At 39.2% G+C, this 17,268-nt stretch overlaps 1 protein-coding gene across 1 annotated transcript; it reads right to left on the bottom strand.

The window, feature by feature from the left end:
* Positions 1 to 9,499: 9,499 nt before the first annotated feature.
* Positions 9,500 to 17,268, bottom strand: nae1 (nedd8 activating enzyme E1 subunit 1). Its single transcript, XM_008292795.1, has 20 exons — positions 17,182 to 17,268; positions 16,622 to 16,725; positions 15,444 to 15,504; positions 15,315 to 15,345; positions 15,048 to 15,119; positions 14,728 to 14,807; positions 14,472 to 14,581; positions 14,185 to 14,294; positions 14,031 to 14,093; positions 13,828 to 13,891; positions 13,625 to 13,716; positions 13,429 to 13,488; positions 13,171 to 13,304; positions 12,914 to 12,989; positions 12,260 to 12,299; positions 11,612 to 11,698; positions 11,418 to 11,510; positions 10,660 to 10,774; positions 10,525 to 10,574; positions 9,500 to 10,407 (listed from the first exon to the last, which is right to left on the bottom strand). The coding sequence occupies exons 1-20, from the start codon at positions 17,229 to 17,231 to the stop codon at positions 10,298 to 10,300; spliced, it is 1,602 nt and encodes a 533-aa protein (XP_008291017.1). The 5' UTR covers positions 17,232 to 17,268; the 3' UTR covers positions 9,500 to 10,297.

The following is a 17,268-nucleotide window of genomic DNA, read 5'->3' as shown; positions in this document are numbered from 1 at the left end:
AGCAAAGGAGGACTGGGAACTCTAAAACTAGAGGACAAAAGTGCCTCTTTTAAAGACTACTAGATAACAAAAGCAACAATATGGCAGGTTGAATGGGATATTTTGGGAGCATTTTGAGTTAAATGAGAAATTGGCTTAGTAAAAAAGGTTATAAAATCTGACCACTAGCAACTGTAAAATCTATGATTATCCCTTGTTGCGGGGGGGATGGTAGGCAGAAGCCAGTCTCTAGATTGTGATAGATGTGTTGTATAAAAGAAGAAAGGCACACATGGTCATGGAGATGGTAAGTAGTGAGTCAACACCTGAGGTTCACTCGCTACCATGATTGTTTTATGGTGCTTGTAGTTTGTATCTGATGTTTTTCCATGTGATACTTTACCAAACATGAACTTTTTGGCTGAATAAAACCAAACCAGTGTGTGTGTGTGTGTGTGTGTGTGTGTGTTTGTGTGCGTCTGCATTAGATAATATTCTTACAGCCACAGACATCTCCTCCAGGTCTCTGCCAGGCCTCAGACTCCCCAACATGGCACTGCAACTACTCCACTTGAATCTGATTGCACCACACACCCCCTGCTGTCTAATGAGAGGATTAGACTCTACATATTTGTTACAATCCCCTGTTGAGGTTACCCCTTCATTTCCCTCTCTCTGTCTCCTCCTCCTCCACTCTGCCAAGGCACACTGCTGCGTTTATGGGCCTCTGTAGTTGCTCTGTGGTCGGAGTATCTCCTGGCCTGCTGACACAGGCGAGGCACAAGCATTTGCTCATGCACAAACACAGCCCTCTAAACGCCTACATACACCCACACACACACACATGACGGCACATAAACTCATGTATACGCACAAAAACCTAGAAAATGCACAGCAGAGGAAATATTTATGCTCTGTCTTGCTTTTAAACAACCACAGTGCTCTATACCGAGATGCCTCTGTTTTCCTATTGCTAGCCGATTGTTCACTCTAGCCTGTTTTAAGTTTGTGTGTGTGTGTGTGTGATCGCGTGGTGAAAAGAGAAAGATTTGATTATGATCAGCACCATTCTCCCTGGTTTGTGGATAAAAGATATAAAGCTGAATCCGACCTGCCAGTATAATTACAGGCAGGAATCTGAACAATGCTGTGATCTGAACTGAGCCTGACACCATGTATAGGGCCTCATGCAGCTGATTTACTCACTTTCAGTGTGTGTGTGTGTGTGTGTGTGTGTGTGTGCGCGCTCATATGTGGGGGATTTTGACCTTGGATTTACCGGTGCCATTTGTTATAAATGACACATTTTCCACAGTCTTCCTAGAATCCTGCAATAAAAAACAGACAGCAGAGCACCTCAGTTGTTTACTACCAGGATAATTATTGAATATTGATCTCTTAGTGGTAGAGTTGTATTGCTGCGCACTTTATCACAGAGCAATCTATGCCCGTGGGCTGCAGGTTGTGTATGCATGTGTCTCTGAGGTTAGCCATATACAGCCTGGTGTGTACCGTGCTCTCCTTCATCCAGAACAGCAAGAGGCCATGTCACTTATCTGAGGAATTCACCCTGAACATCTCTTCATAAACACTCCCCTGTGGAGCACATCCCTCCCTCTCGCATGGTCTCTTCTCTTTCTTTTCACAAACCCCCTCCAAATCTGCACAGTGAACTACCAAGTTTGCCCGACAAATAGCCAAAACCAAAACCAACACGAGAGGCTGCATAACTAAAACAATATCCATCATGCAAATTACACACAGTTCACAAACGCCACTTGGAACTCTCATAAACGGTTCGCATTGCTGACATAGTTCCCTGTCTTCGTGTTTTTCAGTGTCATGGATTAACTAAACAGGTGGTCCTCATTACCACTCGCCACGAAAAATGAATGGAGACGAACCCAGCGTGTTTGTGGGGTTTCACATTGATGGAGTTTTTCTGTCACGAGAAAGACATAATTTTCAGCGGAAATTCCTCCCAAAGCAGTTTAATCTCTTCTTCCACTGTAACACATTTCTCCATGGATTTGCGGGAACCGACAAACCATGTGTAGTGATAAGAAAGTGGTCTATCTCTAACTCACTAGCGCAGAACTAAACCTGACAAACATCATGCTTTACTCCAGAGTGGAATTCCAGCTGCCTTGTTTCCGGCTGATCTCAACCATGAGGAGAATGTCAAAGTGGGATGACAGAGATAGGAATGGCACCTGGAGAATGTGCTCTCGAGCACGTTCGTGTACCTCAGAGGTAAATGATATGCTAGAAATCAGCTGACACACTGTCACACATAATGCTGCTACAGAACTTTTCTACACAGACCTGAGGAAACAGATCGATAGGAAGATATGAGTATCGGCTGCAGGTCGAAAAGGTAAATATAGGTGTATTTTGTTTTAACTTGGAACAAGATGTAAGGGAAAGACTTTATATCAGAGTCATTTGGCTTTCTCTGCGTGCCTTGTTCATCTCCTGTGAGGCTGCATAGACTTATATGTGTGTGCGTGCATTTTAGGAGTGTAATGTGACACCGAGGTCCTGCAGGGGGGACTGAATCCCTGACCCCATCTGGATCTGCCTTCTTCCAGACTCTCTAAAGGCCCGAGCTGCTAATGGAACGTATATCCAGATGAATAGATGGTAGATGTGCACAGATAATAAAAGACAAAAAGACAAAACACTATAGCGTGGTAGTGAGCCATCATGCACAATAGCAGAAGCCTAAAACTAGACCAGCAAAATGGAAGTTTGCCATTGCTATTATTCATACAAATGCTTTTCTTTCGTGACATACCAGACCTCCGATCCCCCGGTGCCTTAAATCTCAAAAGAAAGGTTGATGTTTTCTGCCTCTCTCTTGTTCTGACTCATTCAACAATATCACTACAATCTATCAAGATCATGCCATCAAACTCTTTGCCTGCATGTAAAACATGCTGTACTGTTGCCCATTTTCATCGTGCAGATATGCATCGCACAACCACACGTTTGGATTGGCTCCGTGGCTGCACTGTTATTCGGATGTTTACATTTTGCACCAACCCTCTGCATTACATGCAGTATATGTTTCATCCATGCAACACTTACCGCAAACAGAAACGTGTGTTATAATGCTTTTTTCTAAAGTAATTTTCATGATCTGTGTTATATTGAGACAATTATCTGTCAGAAACTGTGAGTTGTTTTCTCAGCTCTGTCCCACTTAACTCACAATCAGGGTATTTAGATCACAATAAGTTGAGAAACACAAACTTAACGCCGCAGTATACAGATTTACAACTTTCTTCATTACTGATGTCTCCACAGGGAAGCCTTTGTCAACAGCTCCAGCTCAAATGATCTAACCCACTGTAAGCTGAAGGTTGTTGTTACAAAGCTGGGAAAGCAGCATAGGGACGCCCCTTAGTTTCTCCTCCTGGCTTGCTTCTACACTGAAAAAAAGAGAATTGTTGGACCAATTTGAATGAATTGCTTCATTAGATGACATCCAATTGAATTAGGTTTACCCTAATTGAGTTAGCAAGTCACATTGATGCCAAAGTTTTAGGCCAGATGTGCTGAAATAATTTGATTCCTCTCAAATGAAAAGTTTGCAGCTTCATTGTTCACTTTACCAAAATGCAAAACATGATGTTCTGATAAGATTTACCTTTCTTTTATTTTCTTTGCTCTGCAATCTTACTTGAATAAAACAGTGGTTGAATTACAGCAGAAAAGTTTGAAGACATATGGGCGTCATGATGCCAGAGGATGCCATTGGTGAAGAAACAATAGACCTAATTTTCACACTTTTTGCTGAAATTAAATACCAGATTAAGGGACACAGTGTAGTTTCAAGTTGAGGGAACCCACAAAAGTAAGCTGGCATCACGAAAGCTGAAAGATAAGTGAGAAACAGCACTTTACTTCAACTGCTGCTCAAATACACTTTTTACAGTGTTTGTGTGCATGTGTATATTGTATTTATACTAAATATAATGAGCATAGAGATACGTTGGTTGTCAAATACCTACCTAAATTTTCTCCTCTGTTGGTGGACTGGATTTCAACTGTCCTATATGTCTCTGTGTTACATAAATTCATTAACTTTGCATCTGGAAAGAATCTAAATATGAAGGCCTGGCAGACTGAACACGTCCACCCTCACTGGCTCTGGTTTGCTAAAACTGCACTGCTGTTAGCTCTGTACTATAAATCATAGATCCTACAGCGCAGCGGCAAAATGTATATTAGGTGTATCATGAAAGATGTCTTGGCTTATCAATTGTACATATATGACTAATTTAGTTATGTGCAAAATGGACTGATGCAGTAAAAGAAAAACATCCTTCCCTCAATTGCTAAGCCGTTTTATTCTCATTCATTCACTCAGGAAAATATTTGTAGATCTAAGTTTAATCATTTTTAATGGTTTTATAATCATAAGCACTATCTTGCTTGTGACCACATTGTTCCTGTTACTCTGCTATTTGCTTTATTTCCACACAGATCTGTTTGCACTGTGCACATGTTGTCCTTACATTGTTAAGAGAAGCTCATCCTACTTAAGTAAGTTAAGCTAGTGTGGCTTAGTGAGCAGTTCTGTAGCTTTATATAAACAAAATGTCATTAAGAATACTTACTGACAAAATAAGTCAGTGTTTGTGCAGTAAAACTAAACTAAACAATGAAAAGAAATACACTTTCACATCTTTAAAACATCTGCAAGATTCAAATGTCATTGAAGTGAGTCCTGCAGTTGTATCTGTATCCTACAGGCATCGACAAAGGTTGCATTAAAAAGTAAAACTGGTCCATGCAAGGACCTTTTATATTCACTGGAAAAGAACTGATGTGACACTTAACAAACACACTTAGAGGAATAAAGTACACTGTCATCATTGTTATGAAATACGACCAGGAGATCATGCGCCTGACTGAGAGGAAAAGCAGTTAAATTATTTTCTGAACAGAACAGCATTCTTGCTGCTTGCAAGTGCATCGCATCACGTTCACTTATTTCACACATACCTCAATGAGAAACAAAAACAATTGGGAAGAGACGGAATAGCAGGCAGAAAGATTGTCCAAAAGGAATAACGCATAAAAAAAAGGAAAGTCAGACTGTATATACAGTAGAAACACAATACTTTCTATGCTGAAAGATTTACTGGCCAAAGTCTGAAGTTTTTTTAATGAAGTATCTCATACAACTGGGCAGTATAGAAATGATTATTTATTTATTATTGATAGTGTTATAAAGTTGGGCTGCAAGGTGGCGCAGTTGGTGACCACTGTTGCCTCACAGTAAGAAGGTTGCCAGTTCGCGTCCCGGTGGGGGCACTGGCATCTTTCTGCGTGGAGTTTGCATGTTCTCTCCGGGTTCTCCGGCTTCCTCCCACACAGTCCAAAAACATGTTGAGGTTAATTGCTGATTCTAAACTGTCTGTAGGTGTGAATGTGAGTGTGCTTGGTTGTCTGTCTCTAAGTGTAGCCCTGTGATGGACTGGCGACCTGTCCAGGGTGTCCCCTGCCTTCACCCTAAGTCGGCTGGGATAGTTTCTGCAGCTTTCTCCCCATATAGCAGCAAATGCAAAGTTAGGCAGCAGGTCTCCTTCACTCGAGAGAGCTTCATTTTATAACTATTCAATCAAAAATCGAGCACATCAGTCTGATTACATTAGTCCAGTTAACAGGACACTGAAATATGAGTAAAGTACGCACATATAACATAAGAAAGTACAGGTGTTACATTTTAGAGTGCATTTACAGCTCCATCTGTTTATAGGAAGAATGGAGAGGCCCTCAGCAGACCCCTGAGAGGTTTAAAGTATGCCGGCCTCCTGCAGTCTCCCAGCAAACACATTGAATACTCGGCTCTGCACGGACAGGCCGGTTTTAATTCAGCCTGGGCCTCATGAGGAGGTGAACTAGTTGGATCCCAGCCAGGTAACTAGCTCAAACTATCGGAAGACATCACCTTCCACCTCTGCATGCCTTTGCCTCTTACTTGCAGTCGGTTCGCTCTCTTGTACTGCTAATAACGTGTTTGTTAAAAGCAAACCTTTTATCCAATGACAAGGCATGACAAGGGCGCATACAAGCCCTTGCAAGAGATATGAGCATCAATCTGCCACCTTCACTGTGCAAGTTCCTTCATTTCCCTACGCTGACTCATCCAATTCCCTCCCCCCTTCTTTCTCTGTCTTTATTGCTAGAAGCTTCCAGCAAGAATCATCGTTGGCAGTGGAGCCCTTCTGCAGGCTTTGCCTCTGATTTACTGATTGATTGTAGCATTAACGACCACCCCCTCCTTCCAACTGCCCCTAACACACACACATACACACATCCATTGTTGGGCCTCTGCTGTGGCTTGAAGATAAAGCAGCAGTTGCAAGCTGAGCCTGGAAGCTAAGGTCTTGACAATTCATGGATGCAGAGAGACAGATGTGGTGAATTTCTCATTTCTACTGAGTGCACTGAATGACAAATCAGTGAATTGGTGAGAATTTGGAAGGAGCTGCTCATTGTGATGCACCACATACAGAGAATTGTCAACGAAATCTCCTCTCCTTGGCTTCACAACGGTTTACAGTAAGTTTAGCTGTCCACATTCAACTTCACTGACTGGGTTCACTCTTACTACTCCCATAGCAATGTTTACAGACAAGCTGGTGAATACAGTGGAGCGTTTATAGCAGCCGAAGAGACAGACGCTCACTTCAGGAGTTGGTGGATGTCAAAATAAGAGAGAGAGAGAAAAAAAAAAGACAGAATATTGGGACTTAGATTTACCATACAAGCCAGACACAAGACTCTAAATGAATAAGAGGCCAATAAAGGCAGGAAATTCTAATTGCCTGAAGCCAGTTTGCCATATCAATTTAAAAGGATATAATATTATTAATATGGTTGCATTCAGTGTGTTTCTGCTGCCTCCAAGTGGCCAAAAAATTCTGATATTGCGAATTTTTAGTGACACTAAAGCAGAGGATAAAGCATGTTCAGTGTTATATACATGAAAAATCGAGCTCTTAAGCAGCATAACATACAACACATACAAGTAGTTTGCAGCTGATGTTAACACACTCAGGAAAGATTAGTTATAACTCTTTCCTACTTGTATGTTTGTTGCACTGCATGTTACCATTTTAGCATTAGGACATGCATGTTTTTCTTACACATGATGGCATTGGCTAGAGTTTTTAAAACCTTTTAACCTCCTAGTTTGCAGCAGCAGACTGTGCCACTTACTGCACAGATTTGGAGACCCAAAGAAGAACATTGCACTGGATGTATGGTTTCCAAGCCCTGACATGGCCACATCATGACCTGCAGCCATGCGATAGCCATGAGTTTAAGTAAGTGATTAAAAAAAAAAAAAAAAGAAACAAGTTCTATGTGGAAAAACAAGCCTATTCTTTCCCATATATTTTTTTTTTTTACAATGACATGCAATTAATTGTTTAATTGGTGTCCACTGGTTCTAAGTGGAAAATAAAAACCATGCTGACGGACTCTGAACCCTCTGCTTACTGATACATGAAACATAAACGTCTGTCTCATCATGATGATACGTCACATCGTGTCATTGGGCCTTTTTTACCTCCTAAAACAGGAAGTTAAGTAAACTACTCAAGTGACAAATAATACGTTTTCAGTTTTGTTTTTTTGAAAACCACAAGACACAAGGATCAGATTACTTAAAAAAAACAAAAAAAACTTTTGTTTGCCCAGTTAACTCTACTGAATGACAGGACTGCTTGCTGTGGGTGTTTTGTTGATTTTTGTGAACAATAACACAACCACAACGTGCACCACAAAACGGTATCATTTACAACAGCTATCTAAGAATTGTGTGTTAAGGCGATGTAGACACATGGGACAAAGTGCTGCTTTCGCTGAAATGGATTAAATGTTGCTTTTTTTTCATATTTAAGCACATTATTTGAAATAATAATAATTATAATGTAAGCGTGGCTATCCCACTTTTGCATATTCCTGTGATGGACCTTCTTGGTTGTTCAGAAAAGGAGCACAGAGATAACTACGCATAATTCGGGTTGTGGGGTGTTTTTGCACTTCTTGTATTCTGTTAATCAAATTAGTTTATGACCAGTGTACTCTCTCTTGCAATGACTCATTTTATTTTAAATAGTTGGTATTTTTTGGCCTGTGGACAGTAAAAAAATATTTTAAGAGGGGGTCTGTTGTGTCAGGAATAAATGTCTCCCTGGTGTATTTGTTTGTGTGCTATCTCTTATCAGTAACCATTTTTACAAGAGTGCGGGTGTTGGGTTACGAGGAGACACACAAGTCACTGTCAGGATAGTATGAAGCACATATAGTACACTAATTGAAACCATCCTGGTGTGTTTAAACACATTCTTATCATGACTTGGTAGTGGCTGTGACCTTGTGCCTCTTCTGCAGTGTTTACTGAGGGAGTGGATGCAGAACAGCACAAAGGTTTATTATTGGTAGTAAGAAAACCAGAGAAAGTTTAGATCTGAACTAAACTCTAACCACTGCTACAGCACAGGTGATCACCAGCATGAATCTGAGAAGAATGAAACTTCTTTTCTCAATAAGAGGCAAAGACCTTCCTTCAGATATGCCTCAAGCAAGACAGGGATAAAATGACCAATAACACACATTGTTCAAATAATAGAAATGTTTGCTTTTAAGGAAACCCTACTGCCTCGGTTTTATCTTTACTTAAGAGGTGGATACAGACGCAAGAGAAAGAAAGAATTAAAACCAGAGCCACCTCTGTTGACCTAATGTACAGTTTGACTATAATCCTTAGACAGAAGTCAATGTCTCCAACTTAACAAAAAATTCTGTTTTGCCCTAATAAACCTGGCACTGCCGCTATGTGGTAATCTTAAGAGACAGCGGATGGATGGACACATAATCTTTAGGAGGCAGTGGACAAAATCTTGATTTAGAAAATGGCAGGAGTACTTTTTGGCAACCTGCTCTATCCTTCTCAGACAGTGTGTGTGTGTGTGTGTGTGTGTGTGAGACAATGTGTGACAGATAGCTGCATGGGGAGAGCTGGGGGGAAAACAGATCTGCTGAGGGCAAATTTCCATTCAGTTAAAGTCTGGGAAAAAAACAAACAAACAAACAAACAAACAAAAAAACAACAAATGAAAAACTTCACCCTGCCCAACAGTTACATCGCATAATTCTCAAACAGGACTCTGTGCTGCTTACTGGATTGAGGTCATCGTCCTTGTTTCATGGCATCTCAGCTGTCGTGGAAAAAACACACTGGTTAATAGCTAACACGGCAAGTTTTTTTGTTAATGGATTCCATCAACTGCAGTCTGTAAACACTCAGCATTCAAGAATTGGTCACTGTACAGGAATGTTAAATAAACTTGGAACTACATATTAACCAATGAATGGTACATCATGGAAGACTGCCCTCTAGTGTGGGAATTACAAACTGCAACCAACTCTAACCTTATGCTTGGTTGCATGTGGATCCTGTCAGTGGAAAATTAATAATACAGGCCTCTCAAAAAGCTCACATGCTTGTCATCAAACATTTATTCAGGATAAATAACTGTGTAAACCTTGTTACAAGTACTTAACAAACCAATAGGTCATAGTGGCTTAACTGAAGGTGTTTCCTACACTGTAACTCAAGTGAGGTGAAACCATGCAAGCCCACAGTTGGTGGCTGAGCTGAAGACACTTCATTTCTGCACACTGAAAAACACAAGTGCTGAGTGGGTTATTTTCACCTTTGACATGAACAAATTTAGGTGAAATGCTGAATGTTTTATAGCGACACATGAGCTCTATATGTTTCGATACAGTTTGTTCCAAACAACACAGTAAAAGACAGTTGTGACTAAAGTATACAAAGTGCTGCTACGCTGCAATAAATCATCTATAAATGCTGACTTTCACAGATGAAAATACTACATGAGAGTTTTGAATTTGCTAGTTTCATTTCCAGCTTTGTTTAATGATGTCTGTGGAACATTTTTAAAAAATGCAAACAAAAACAAAAACCAAACAAAAACAAAGAAATTCTCCATGAGTGCTTTCTTGATTTCTTCCCCTTCAAGAATTTTTGAGAAGAAGGTGAGGCTTTATCATCAACAAAAAAACTTAAAGTAAAAAGTCCTGGCTTCTTTCTTTCCATGAGAAGGACTTACAAGTACAGACTCATACAGCTTTAGAACCTTTTCGGTGAAAAAAATGCATCTTTCAAAACTTGATGTGCAGTTTACAGTTGGGATTATTAAAAGCGAGTCCATCCTTGCACCATTTTCTCTAATATTTGTGGAAGCAAACTCTGGATCAGTGACTGTATTCACAACTGCAACGTGGCGGACGTCTGTGACATTGCGTTGTAAATGAAAGTATTGTTAAAGGGCACAAACTGGTGGCTGATGATCTTGATGGCCTCTTGAGCAGCTGAACCTAAACAAACACATTGACAAAGGTTTCTGACTTTTTGGCACTGTTTTGGGGAGACATGCTGTCTGTAGAAATCAGGGATTGATTAATTTAAAGGTTTAAAGGTTCTAAAAACTTTACCTCCTAAAAATGCAGAAACCGTGTGTGGCTCTGCCGCTCCGTATCGACAGCTGAAGGGGTAAAAAGGTTCATCAGTATTTGGCGCAGTTTTTAACAAACACTTAATGACAAAATTCTGCAGCAACCAGGACTTACAACTCATGGATATAGTCGTCTTTGATGTTGACGTTGAGGCTGTATTCCTGCAGTAGGCTGTTCACACAGAGCTTCAGTTTGCTGATGTCCTCTTCCACCTGGTAGTTATAAACACCTGGCATAAAAGGCAGAAAAGAAGACATGAAACTCTTACAATGATTCTATTTCTGTCTTTTGGCGTCAGGAGGAAGTAAAATCAGACAAGAACATGTGCAGTACAGTGTGAAATGACAGGCCTTTCCTGAATGTGTGGAAGGTATTCTCCTGACATACCAGACAGGCTTTTTTTTTGCAGAACTACAGAGTTTTCCAGAACTGTTTGGATGGTGGTATTATTGGGTGTACAGTTCAACTGCGATCATTAAAAGACCCGACAAGTGCTAAAAATGTTAAATGACAATCATAAAATAAAACACAACTGTAATGCTCATCACCTGCAGAGTTAATTAGATTTTTAACATTGCAGCAGCTACCAGTTTTTTCTTTTTTTACTTCTCGATTGCCACATTAGCATTTTTCTAAAAATAAAATCTAAAATAAAAAAATCTGACTATAAACGTCACCTCTCTAAGCACAAGCTGGTCTGACAGTGATCGAAAATCTCCACCTTGCAGAAAAATCCGAAACTTAGCAAATACTGAAAAAAATTACTGATTTTTTTTTTTTTTTTTTTTTAAATTGTAAGGTTTGACGTCAGTTGCATGGAGCTGATTCACATCTTGTTTGGTTTAATTCTTGTTCAGTAAAATGTGTCATACCTGGGTAGCGGGAGTGCTGTTGATAGAAGCGATCGATAGCGCGAAGCATGAGGTAGAAGACCATCTCGCTATCTGGATTGTCCATATATGAGGCTGAGAAGACACAACAACTGTTAATATCCTTACACCTATGTGTAAATACAAAGAGTTTAAACAACAACAAATGTCATAAAGGGATTTAATCCACTACTTACTGATTTCATCTTTGTTTACTGAATCCACACTATACTCTTCAGCCAGAGATCTGCAGCGCACCACTCGCAAAAAGGATGCATTCTTACCTAACCACCAACATATATGTTTACAGTTGAGGTTAAAATTAGTGTAGTTGTAGCACAACTCGTCACACTATACTTTTATCAGTCGAGTCCACACAATGACAGGATAACATGTTGCAACAGTAGACAAGTTCAGAAATATTAAAAACTTTGATGTCAGAGAAGAGAAAACATGACAGACATGGTGCTTCAGAATGCAGTTTAATTTACAATCTGCAATAGGGCAGTTTTGCTTTAGAAGGCATGTTTATGTTGTCAACACATAAATTACCACAAAGAAACAATTCAAGTTGATGTAATTTTAGGCTGCTGTATTTGAAGCAAAACAATTTTAGCCAATTTCCAAGCATTATACCTGTAACTTATTTAAAAATGTACTTATCGTAGTATAGCAGAACCCCAAGTCAACATCGCAAAAGAAAACAAATGCTTCTAAAACTCATTCTTACAGTGTGTGTGGGCTATTGGCCTCCTCTGGTTGCCATCAGATGTGTTTGCATGTAAATACATCCAGCGAATATAAAAAAAATGTAAGGGGTGTCAAAGAAAAAACAGCGTACTTACAGAACAGTTTGATGTCCTTTTCCGCAATGCTTTCTGGTGGCTAGTGAAAAGAAGGGTACACATCATGAGGTGGAAATCACTGTTTGAAGTCCAATGCATTTTAGGTAATGCAATTTCCAACCACATATTTGAGGGAAAAATCTATTAAATGTAGTAACTTCATCCTGTCATGGCTATTCTGCAAGTCTAAACCAAAAGCCACAATAAAGACACAAAGATGATAAAAGCGTATTTCCAACAAAATAAATAATATCTAATGACTTAATCAAATGTGGCTTCGTGATTTAGTTACACTTGTTTGCATGCAGCTGTTGGATCTACATACATATGTGTGATGAATGCACAGTGTTTTATTGTGCTTTGTGGGTGAATCTGTAGTGTCATGTATTATCTTTTGACCACTATTTTGATGAGGTAAATGTTCCTTAAATTACCCTGTAAGCAGCTAATTTTCAGAAGCATTGCTGCTGTAATACATCAAATGTAGCGCTTCCTAGTCACAGCTAACTTGTCACACCTATTGCACAAGAGTAGAAACGTAACAGTTTAAGTAAGCACTAAACTCAGATGTCACTGACTTTTATAGACTTACTCAAAGGCGTGAGGCTAAACTAAAATGCCTGTATTCAATGAGTACATGGGCTCGCTACATACCTTTCCAACAGACTGTAGTAGACATTCTATGTGCTTAGAAACAGCTGCTGTATCCTGCAAGGCCTTTTCCCTGTAACTGTAATAAAACACAAAAATGTAAATACTTTCACCCACAAACATAAAACCATGTAGTGTTATAATGAAATGCAGTACCAGGTTTACTGTTGGATCAGAGAACTGTTAAAATACATTTCCGTTGCCGTCACTCCATCCACAAATTTATCTACACAGCTAACACCCACATATTTCACACTTACACATTCTGAAGGTTGATGAACTTCTGAGAATCTGCGATCATGTCTGGGATGGTTCCCCGTACAGGTAGACTTCCAGTTCCTTCGTTGTGAACAAATTCCTTGACAGCTCGCAGCATCACCCAGAAGGACGAAGTCTAAACAAGCACAAAATATTCTACAGCTTTATATCAGATACTTATTGCTACCAGTTCTTAGAATCTACAATAAAAAAAAAAAACATATATTTAATGGAATGTTTTTTAAAGAAAAAGTCAAAACCTGTGATGTGATGTTGTTACACTGCTCACTATTGAAGAGATCTTCAACAGTACTAGGAATCTGCAGAAACAACAGATATTACAAAAAAAGAGACTTGTTAGACTTAACTGTAAACTGTGACAACAGCGCTATTGGGGGTTTAAAAGCTGAGAATTGTTGTGTGGAGCTGAGATAACTCTTAAAAACACAAGAGAACCTTGGTTGGATTTAAAGCAGTATTGACATTCTTAATAGCTTCCTCAAAGTTTTCCTCATCCTCTGGGACACCATTCTCATTCTTCAAGATCCCTGATAAAAAACAAAAAAGAACAAAACAAATAATAAGAATAAATCACAGATACCTTGCAAAGTAAAGTCATTGGACTTAAAGTCCACTACAATCCAGGGGGGTGCAGATACCTTCCCGAATAAACTGTCTGAAGGCCTCTTTCTCCTTGTAATTTTTCGGTGGCAGACAGTTGTGCTACAATGACAAACAACAAAAGCAGAGTAACATTTTACTGTACAGCATCGCTAAATAATAGCAGTCACAAATAAATACAATTGGAGCAGTATTTATCAAACATCTCAACAATGGAAAAAACCCAGAAAAATGTACCAACCTCACTAAGCCATTTCTCCAGGTATTTAGCAACAATGATAACCCACGGTGTGTGACTGTGATCCTATAGATTAGACATAGAATGGAAAAAAATAGTTGTGTAAAGCTCAAATAGTTTAAGCTCAATGATGTGCATATATGAACTGAGCCCACACCTTCTTGTCCATGCTGTCCAGGTCATAGGACTTAATGTGGTTCTGAAATTCAGCAAATGGTTGGTCTAATCTCAGGTCCTCCAAGGCATTGTCTGGATGAGATTCAATCACTGAAGAAAGAGGCAGTAAAATATCAATACATTTACAAAAAAAATAAAAAAAAATGCAAATATGTTTCACTGTGAACTGACATAATTACACATTTGTATTTATCACACCAATTAAAATATGTTGGGTGACATAATATGAAATAAAGCTTACACAACGTACATAGTGGGGCTACTAACCTGTATGCTCCTGCACCACTAGTCTCATGTAACCAATCAGGCCGTAGGTTTTACAGACTAGGAAAGGTACAGGTGCACTCCACAGAACTGAGCCAAGCCTCAAACACGTGCTGTGGAATTTTAGACAAAGATCTGACAAGTTATTGGGACAGAAAATACAACAACAACAACTCAAGCCACTCCTAATAGCATTTCTTCAAAATACGTTAATTTGTACAAAAGAAGAGACACTAAAAGCATTTTAATGACACCTTACCTTTCTGGCAACTGGACACCAATGACTATGGTAAATCTATGGAAAAACTCTGGATCGTTGTCCAGGAGTTTGTCTGGACTCTGCAGGAGTGACCGAAAATACAAGGCAGATCATCAGTATCAGAGTGATGATACTTATTAATGCATTAACACAACATATATTGGAATCAACCTGTAAGGAATATCTTATTGTTATAATGCGTTTCAGTAAGACGCAATATTGGCATTGATATAACAACTGTGTGTGTATTCAATTCCCAATGAAATATGAATGATGCCAAAACATCCGTGGCACCAGGTCAAAACTAAAACAATACCAACCTCCTCAACAAAGTTTCCAGAGACATCACTGTTGAGTTCTTGCAACAGTTCAGTGGCTGCCTGTGCTCTGTTCTGCAACATAAATGCTAACATAAGGGCTCATGCTAACATGCAAATACACAGTATTTTTCCTATTATCACTATTAAAAATAACTGTAAGATTAACAACAGAGGAGAGATGGATGGAGCACAGAGAAAAGTAGGAAATTGTGTGTCTGAGTGTCATGAAATTGTAAAGTTGTGTTAATTTGTTTCAGAAATGCACACCTTTCCAATGCTGCTGTTGCTAAGGAAAAAGCTGCAAGGCAAGATAAAGAGGTCAATTACAAACACGCACGTAAAACTGAAATATATTCTTGTAGATTATGTTCAGCTGTCAAAAAATTGACGTCTTACTTGTTTCCAACATCTTCCCCAGTGACTGTGTGTCCATCAACTATGGTGAATGCTCCAATACCTGACAAAGAGATCAATTTATTCAATCAGACTAAAGCTGCTACGATTAGTCAACATAATTGATGGTGTTGATGCTGACAATTCTTCGATGTCAATATTTTTAACCAACCCATGTTTTTTTTTTTTTTTTCAATTTCAATTTCAGTTCACTACTCTAAGCGTTAGTTTCAGACAATGGCAGTGAAAACAAAATCCTCAGATCAGTGTCAAAGTTTCTAAGGCTTTTCAAGCTATCACAGAACAAAGAGATGTTTTTTTACACTGTGCAGATTTTGGATGGTAGACTATAGTAGCATAGTGCAAGGCACCAGCAACTGAAAAGAAAACCCACAGGTTCTTCTCAGCGCAGAGGTGCTTTACATCTGTCTGCTGCTCTTCTGGTCTCATCTATACTGCATTTTGTTACAGCCAAATTCTCAATAAAGCTGCTCTTTGTTACATATTTTTCAGTTACTGCTGTCAGATAGCGGAATGAGTATGAAGTAGTGACAGAAGCACAGCCCCCACATGTCACTTTCATGCTCTGCACCAGAAAAAAAATAATGAAAAGTTTTATACAGTGACATTGTCTGAAAAAACACCATATATCAGATAAAAACAAATGCTGTGCTGTGAATCTGACTAGATTTTCCTAGAATATGTAGCTAATAATCAGAGAACTAACCAATAAGGTGACAAACAATTGCTTTAGATGGTCTGTCCTTGTATATTATCCACCATGTTGCAATTTGAATAGACAAAACTGTGTTACTTCTTTAAGGGGTTTAATAGAAACTTGGTTTTCTTTTGGTGTTACAGTATTTTCTTAAAAAATAAGCCATTTTTGAAAATATTTTCATCATGTTCAAGTTGCCAGTTTACCCTATATTTTTTTTAAAATTGAATATGTAAATCTTTGTGTGCGTTTTGTACTGTGCAGCATAATAAATAGACATATAGTTTGTTCATGTGAAATGAACTTAAATAAAGTGTCTTTATTTGGAGGAAAATTCATTGTTTAAATGTCTAATTGGTAAAGCAACCCATACATTAATCAACAGAAGAATGGTTGATGGTGAAAGCCTCAAATCAGACAATGTTTTCATCAGCACCTGCAACACAGAGCCACATCTATCTACCTGGTAGTACGAGGTTCTTCAGTATCTCTGTTCCAGTTGCTGTGGCGTTGATGAGACAAATATGCGCATTCTCCAGTGCTTCTTGGCCGTGGTCTCCCCACAGTCTGAAAGCACACAACATAACACGAACATGTTGCCATCTAGTGATACAATTCATTCTCAGCAGCAGTAAGAGCACAGTGAGCCGCTTTGCCAAACTGACTTGTTTAATGGTATGACAGCTTCCTTAGCATCGACTACTCTGCAGTGTTATACCGGTTAAACTATGAGCCCAAGTCTGCATAAAACATGTCAGGATTACTGCTGTCATTGGAGATGCTGGCAGCTTCTAAGGGGAAGCAGAGTCCAAGCAGACAATCACAGAATCAGTCCTGTAGCTAGCCAATGTGTTAGCTCTCTGATGCTGTTTTGACGATAACGCACACAGCAAGCTAACGGTGGCTAATGCTAGCACTCCTGTCTCCCAAATGTTTCTGCTGTGACCTCTCGCATAAAATGCTCGCAACATTAGCTAAAGGAATGTACTTTCTCTGTGACAACTCTGTGTGTTTTAAAATTACCTGAGCTGTCTGTCGTATTTCTGTTCTTTGGAGGCTTTAGTCGCTGCCATGATAGCTTCCCAACGAGTGACGTTTATGGACGCATTT

Source organism: Stegastes partitus, unplaced genomic scaffold (assembly GCF_000690725.1).
Source record: "Stegastes partitus isolate 25-593 unplaced genomic scaffold, Stegastes_partitus-1.0.2 Scaffold19, whole genome shotgun sequence".
NCBI lineage: Eukaryota > Metazoa > Chordata > Actinopteri > Pomacentridae > Stegastes > Stegastes partitus.
This window is presented reverse-complemented; position numbering and strand designations above follow the sequence as displayed.

Bases quoted from the DNA above. Each gene is read 5' to 3' on its own strand.
- nae1 (XM_008292795.1), bottom strand. From the start codon at position 17,231: ATGGCAGCGACTAAAGCCTCCAAAGAACAGAAATACGACAGACAGCTC. The intron at 13,717-13,827 runs GTATCTGCACCC...GTTTTTTATCAG, and splicing joins CAGACAGTTTATTCGGGAAG to GGATCTTGAAGAATGAGAAT. The intron at 13,305-13,428 runs GTTTTGACTTTT...GTGCTTGTTTAG, and splicing joins GTAACAACATCACATCACAG to ACTTCGTCCTTCTGGGTGAT.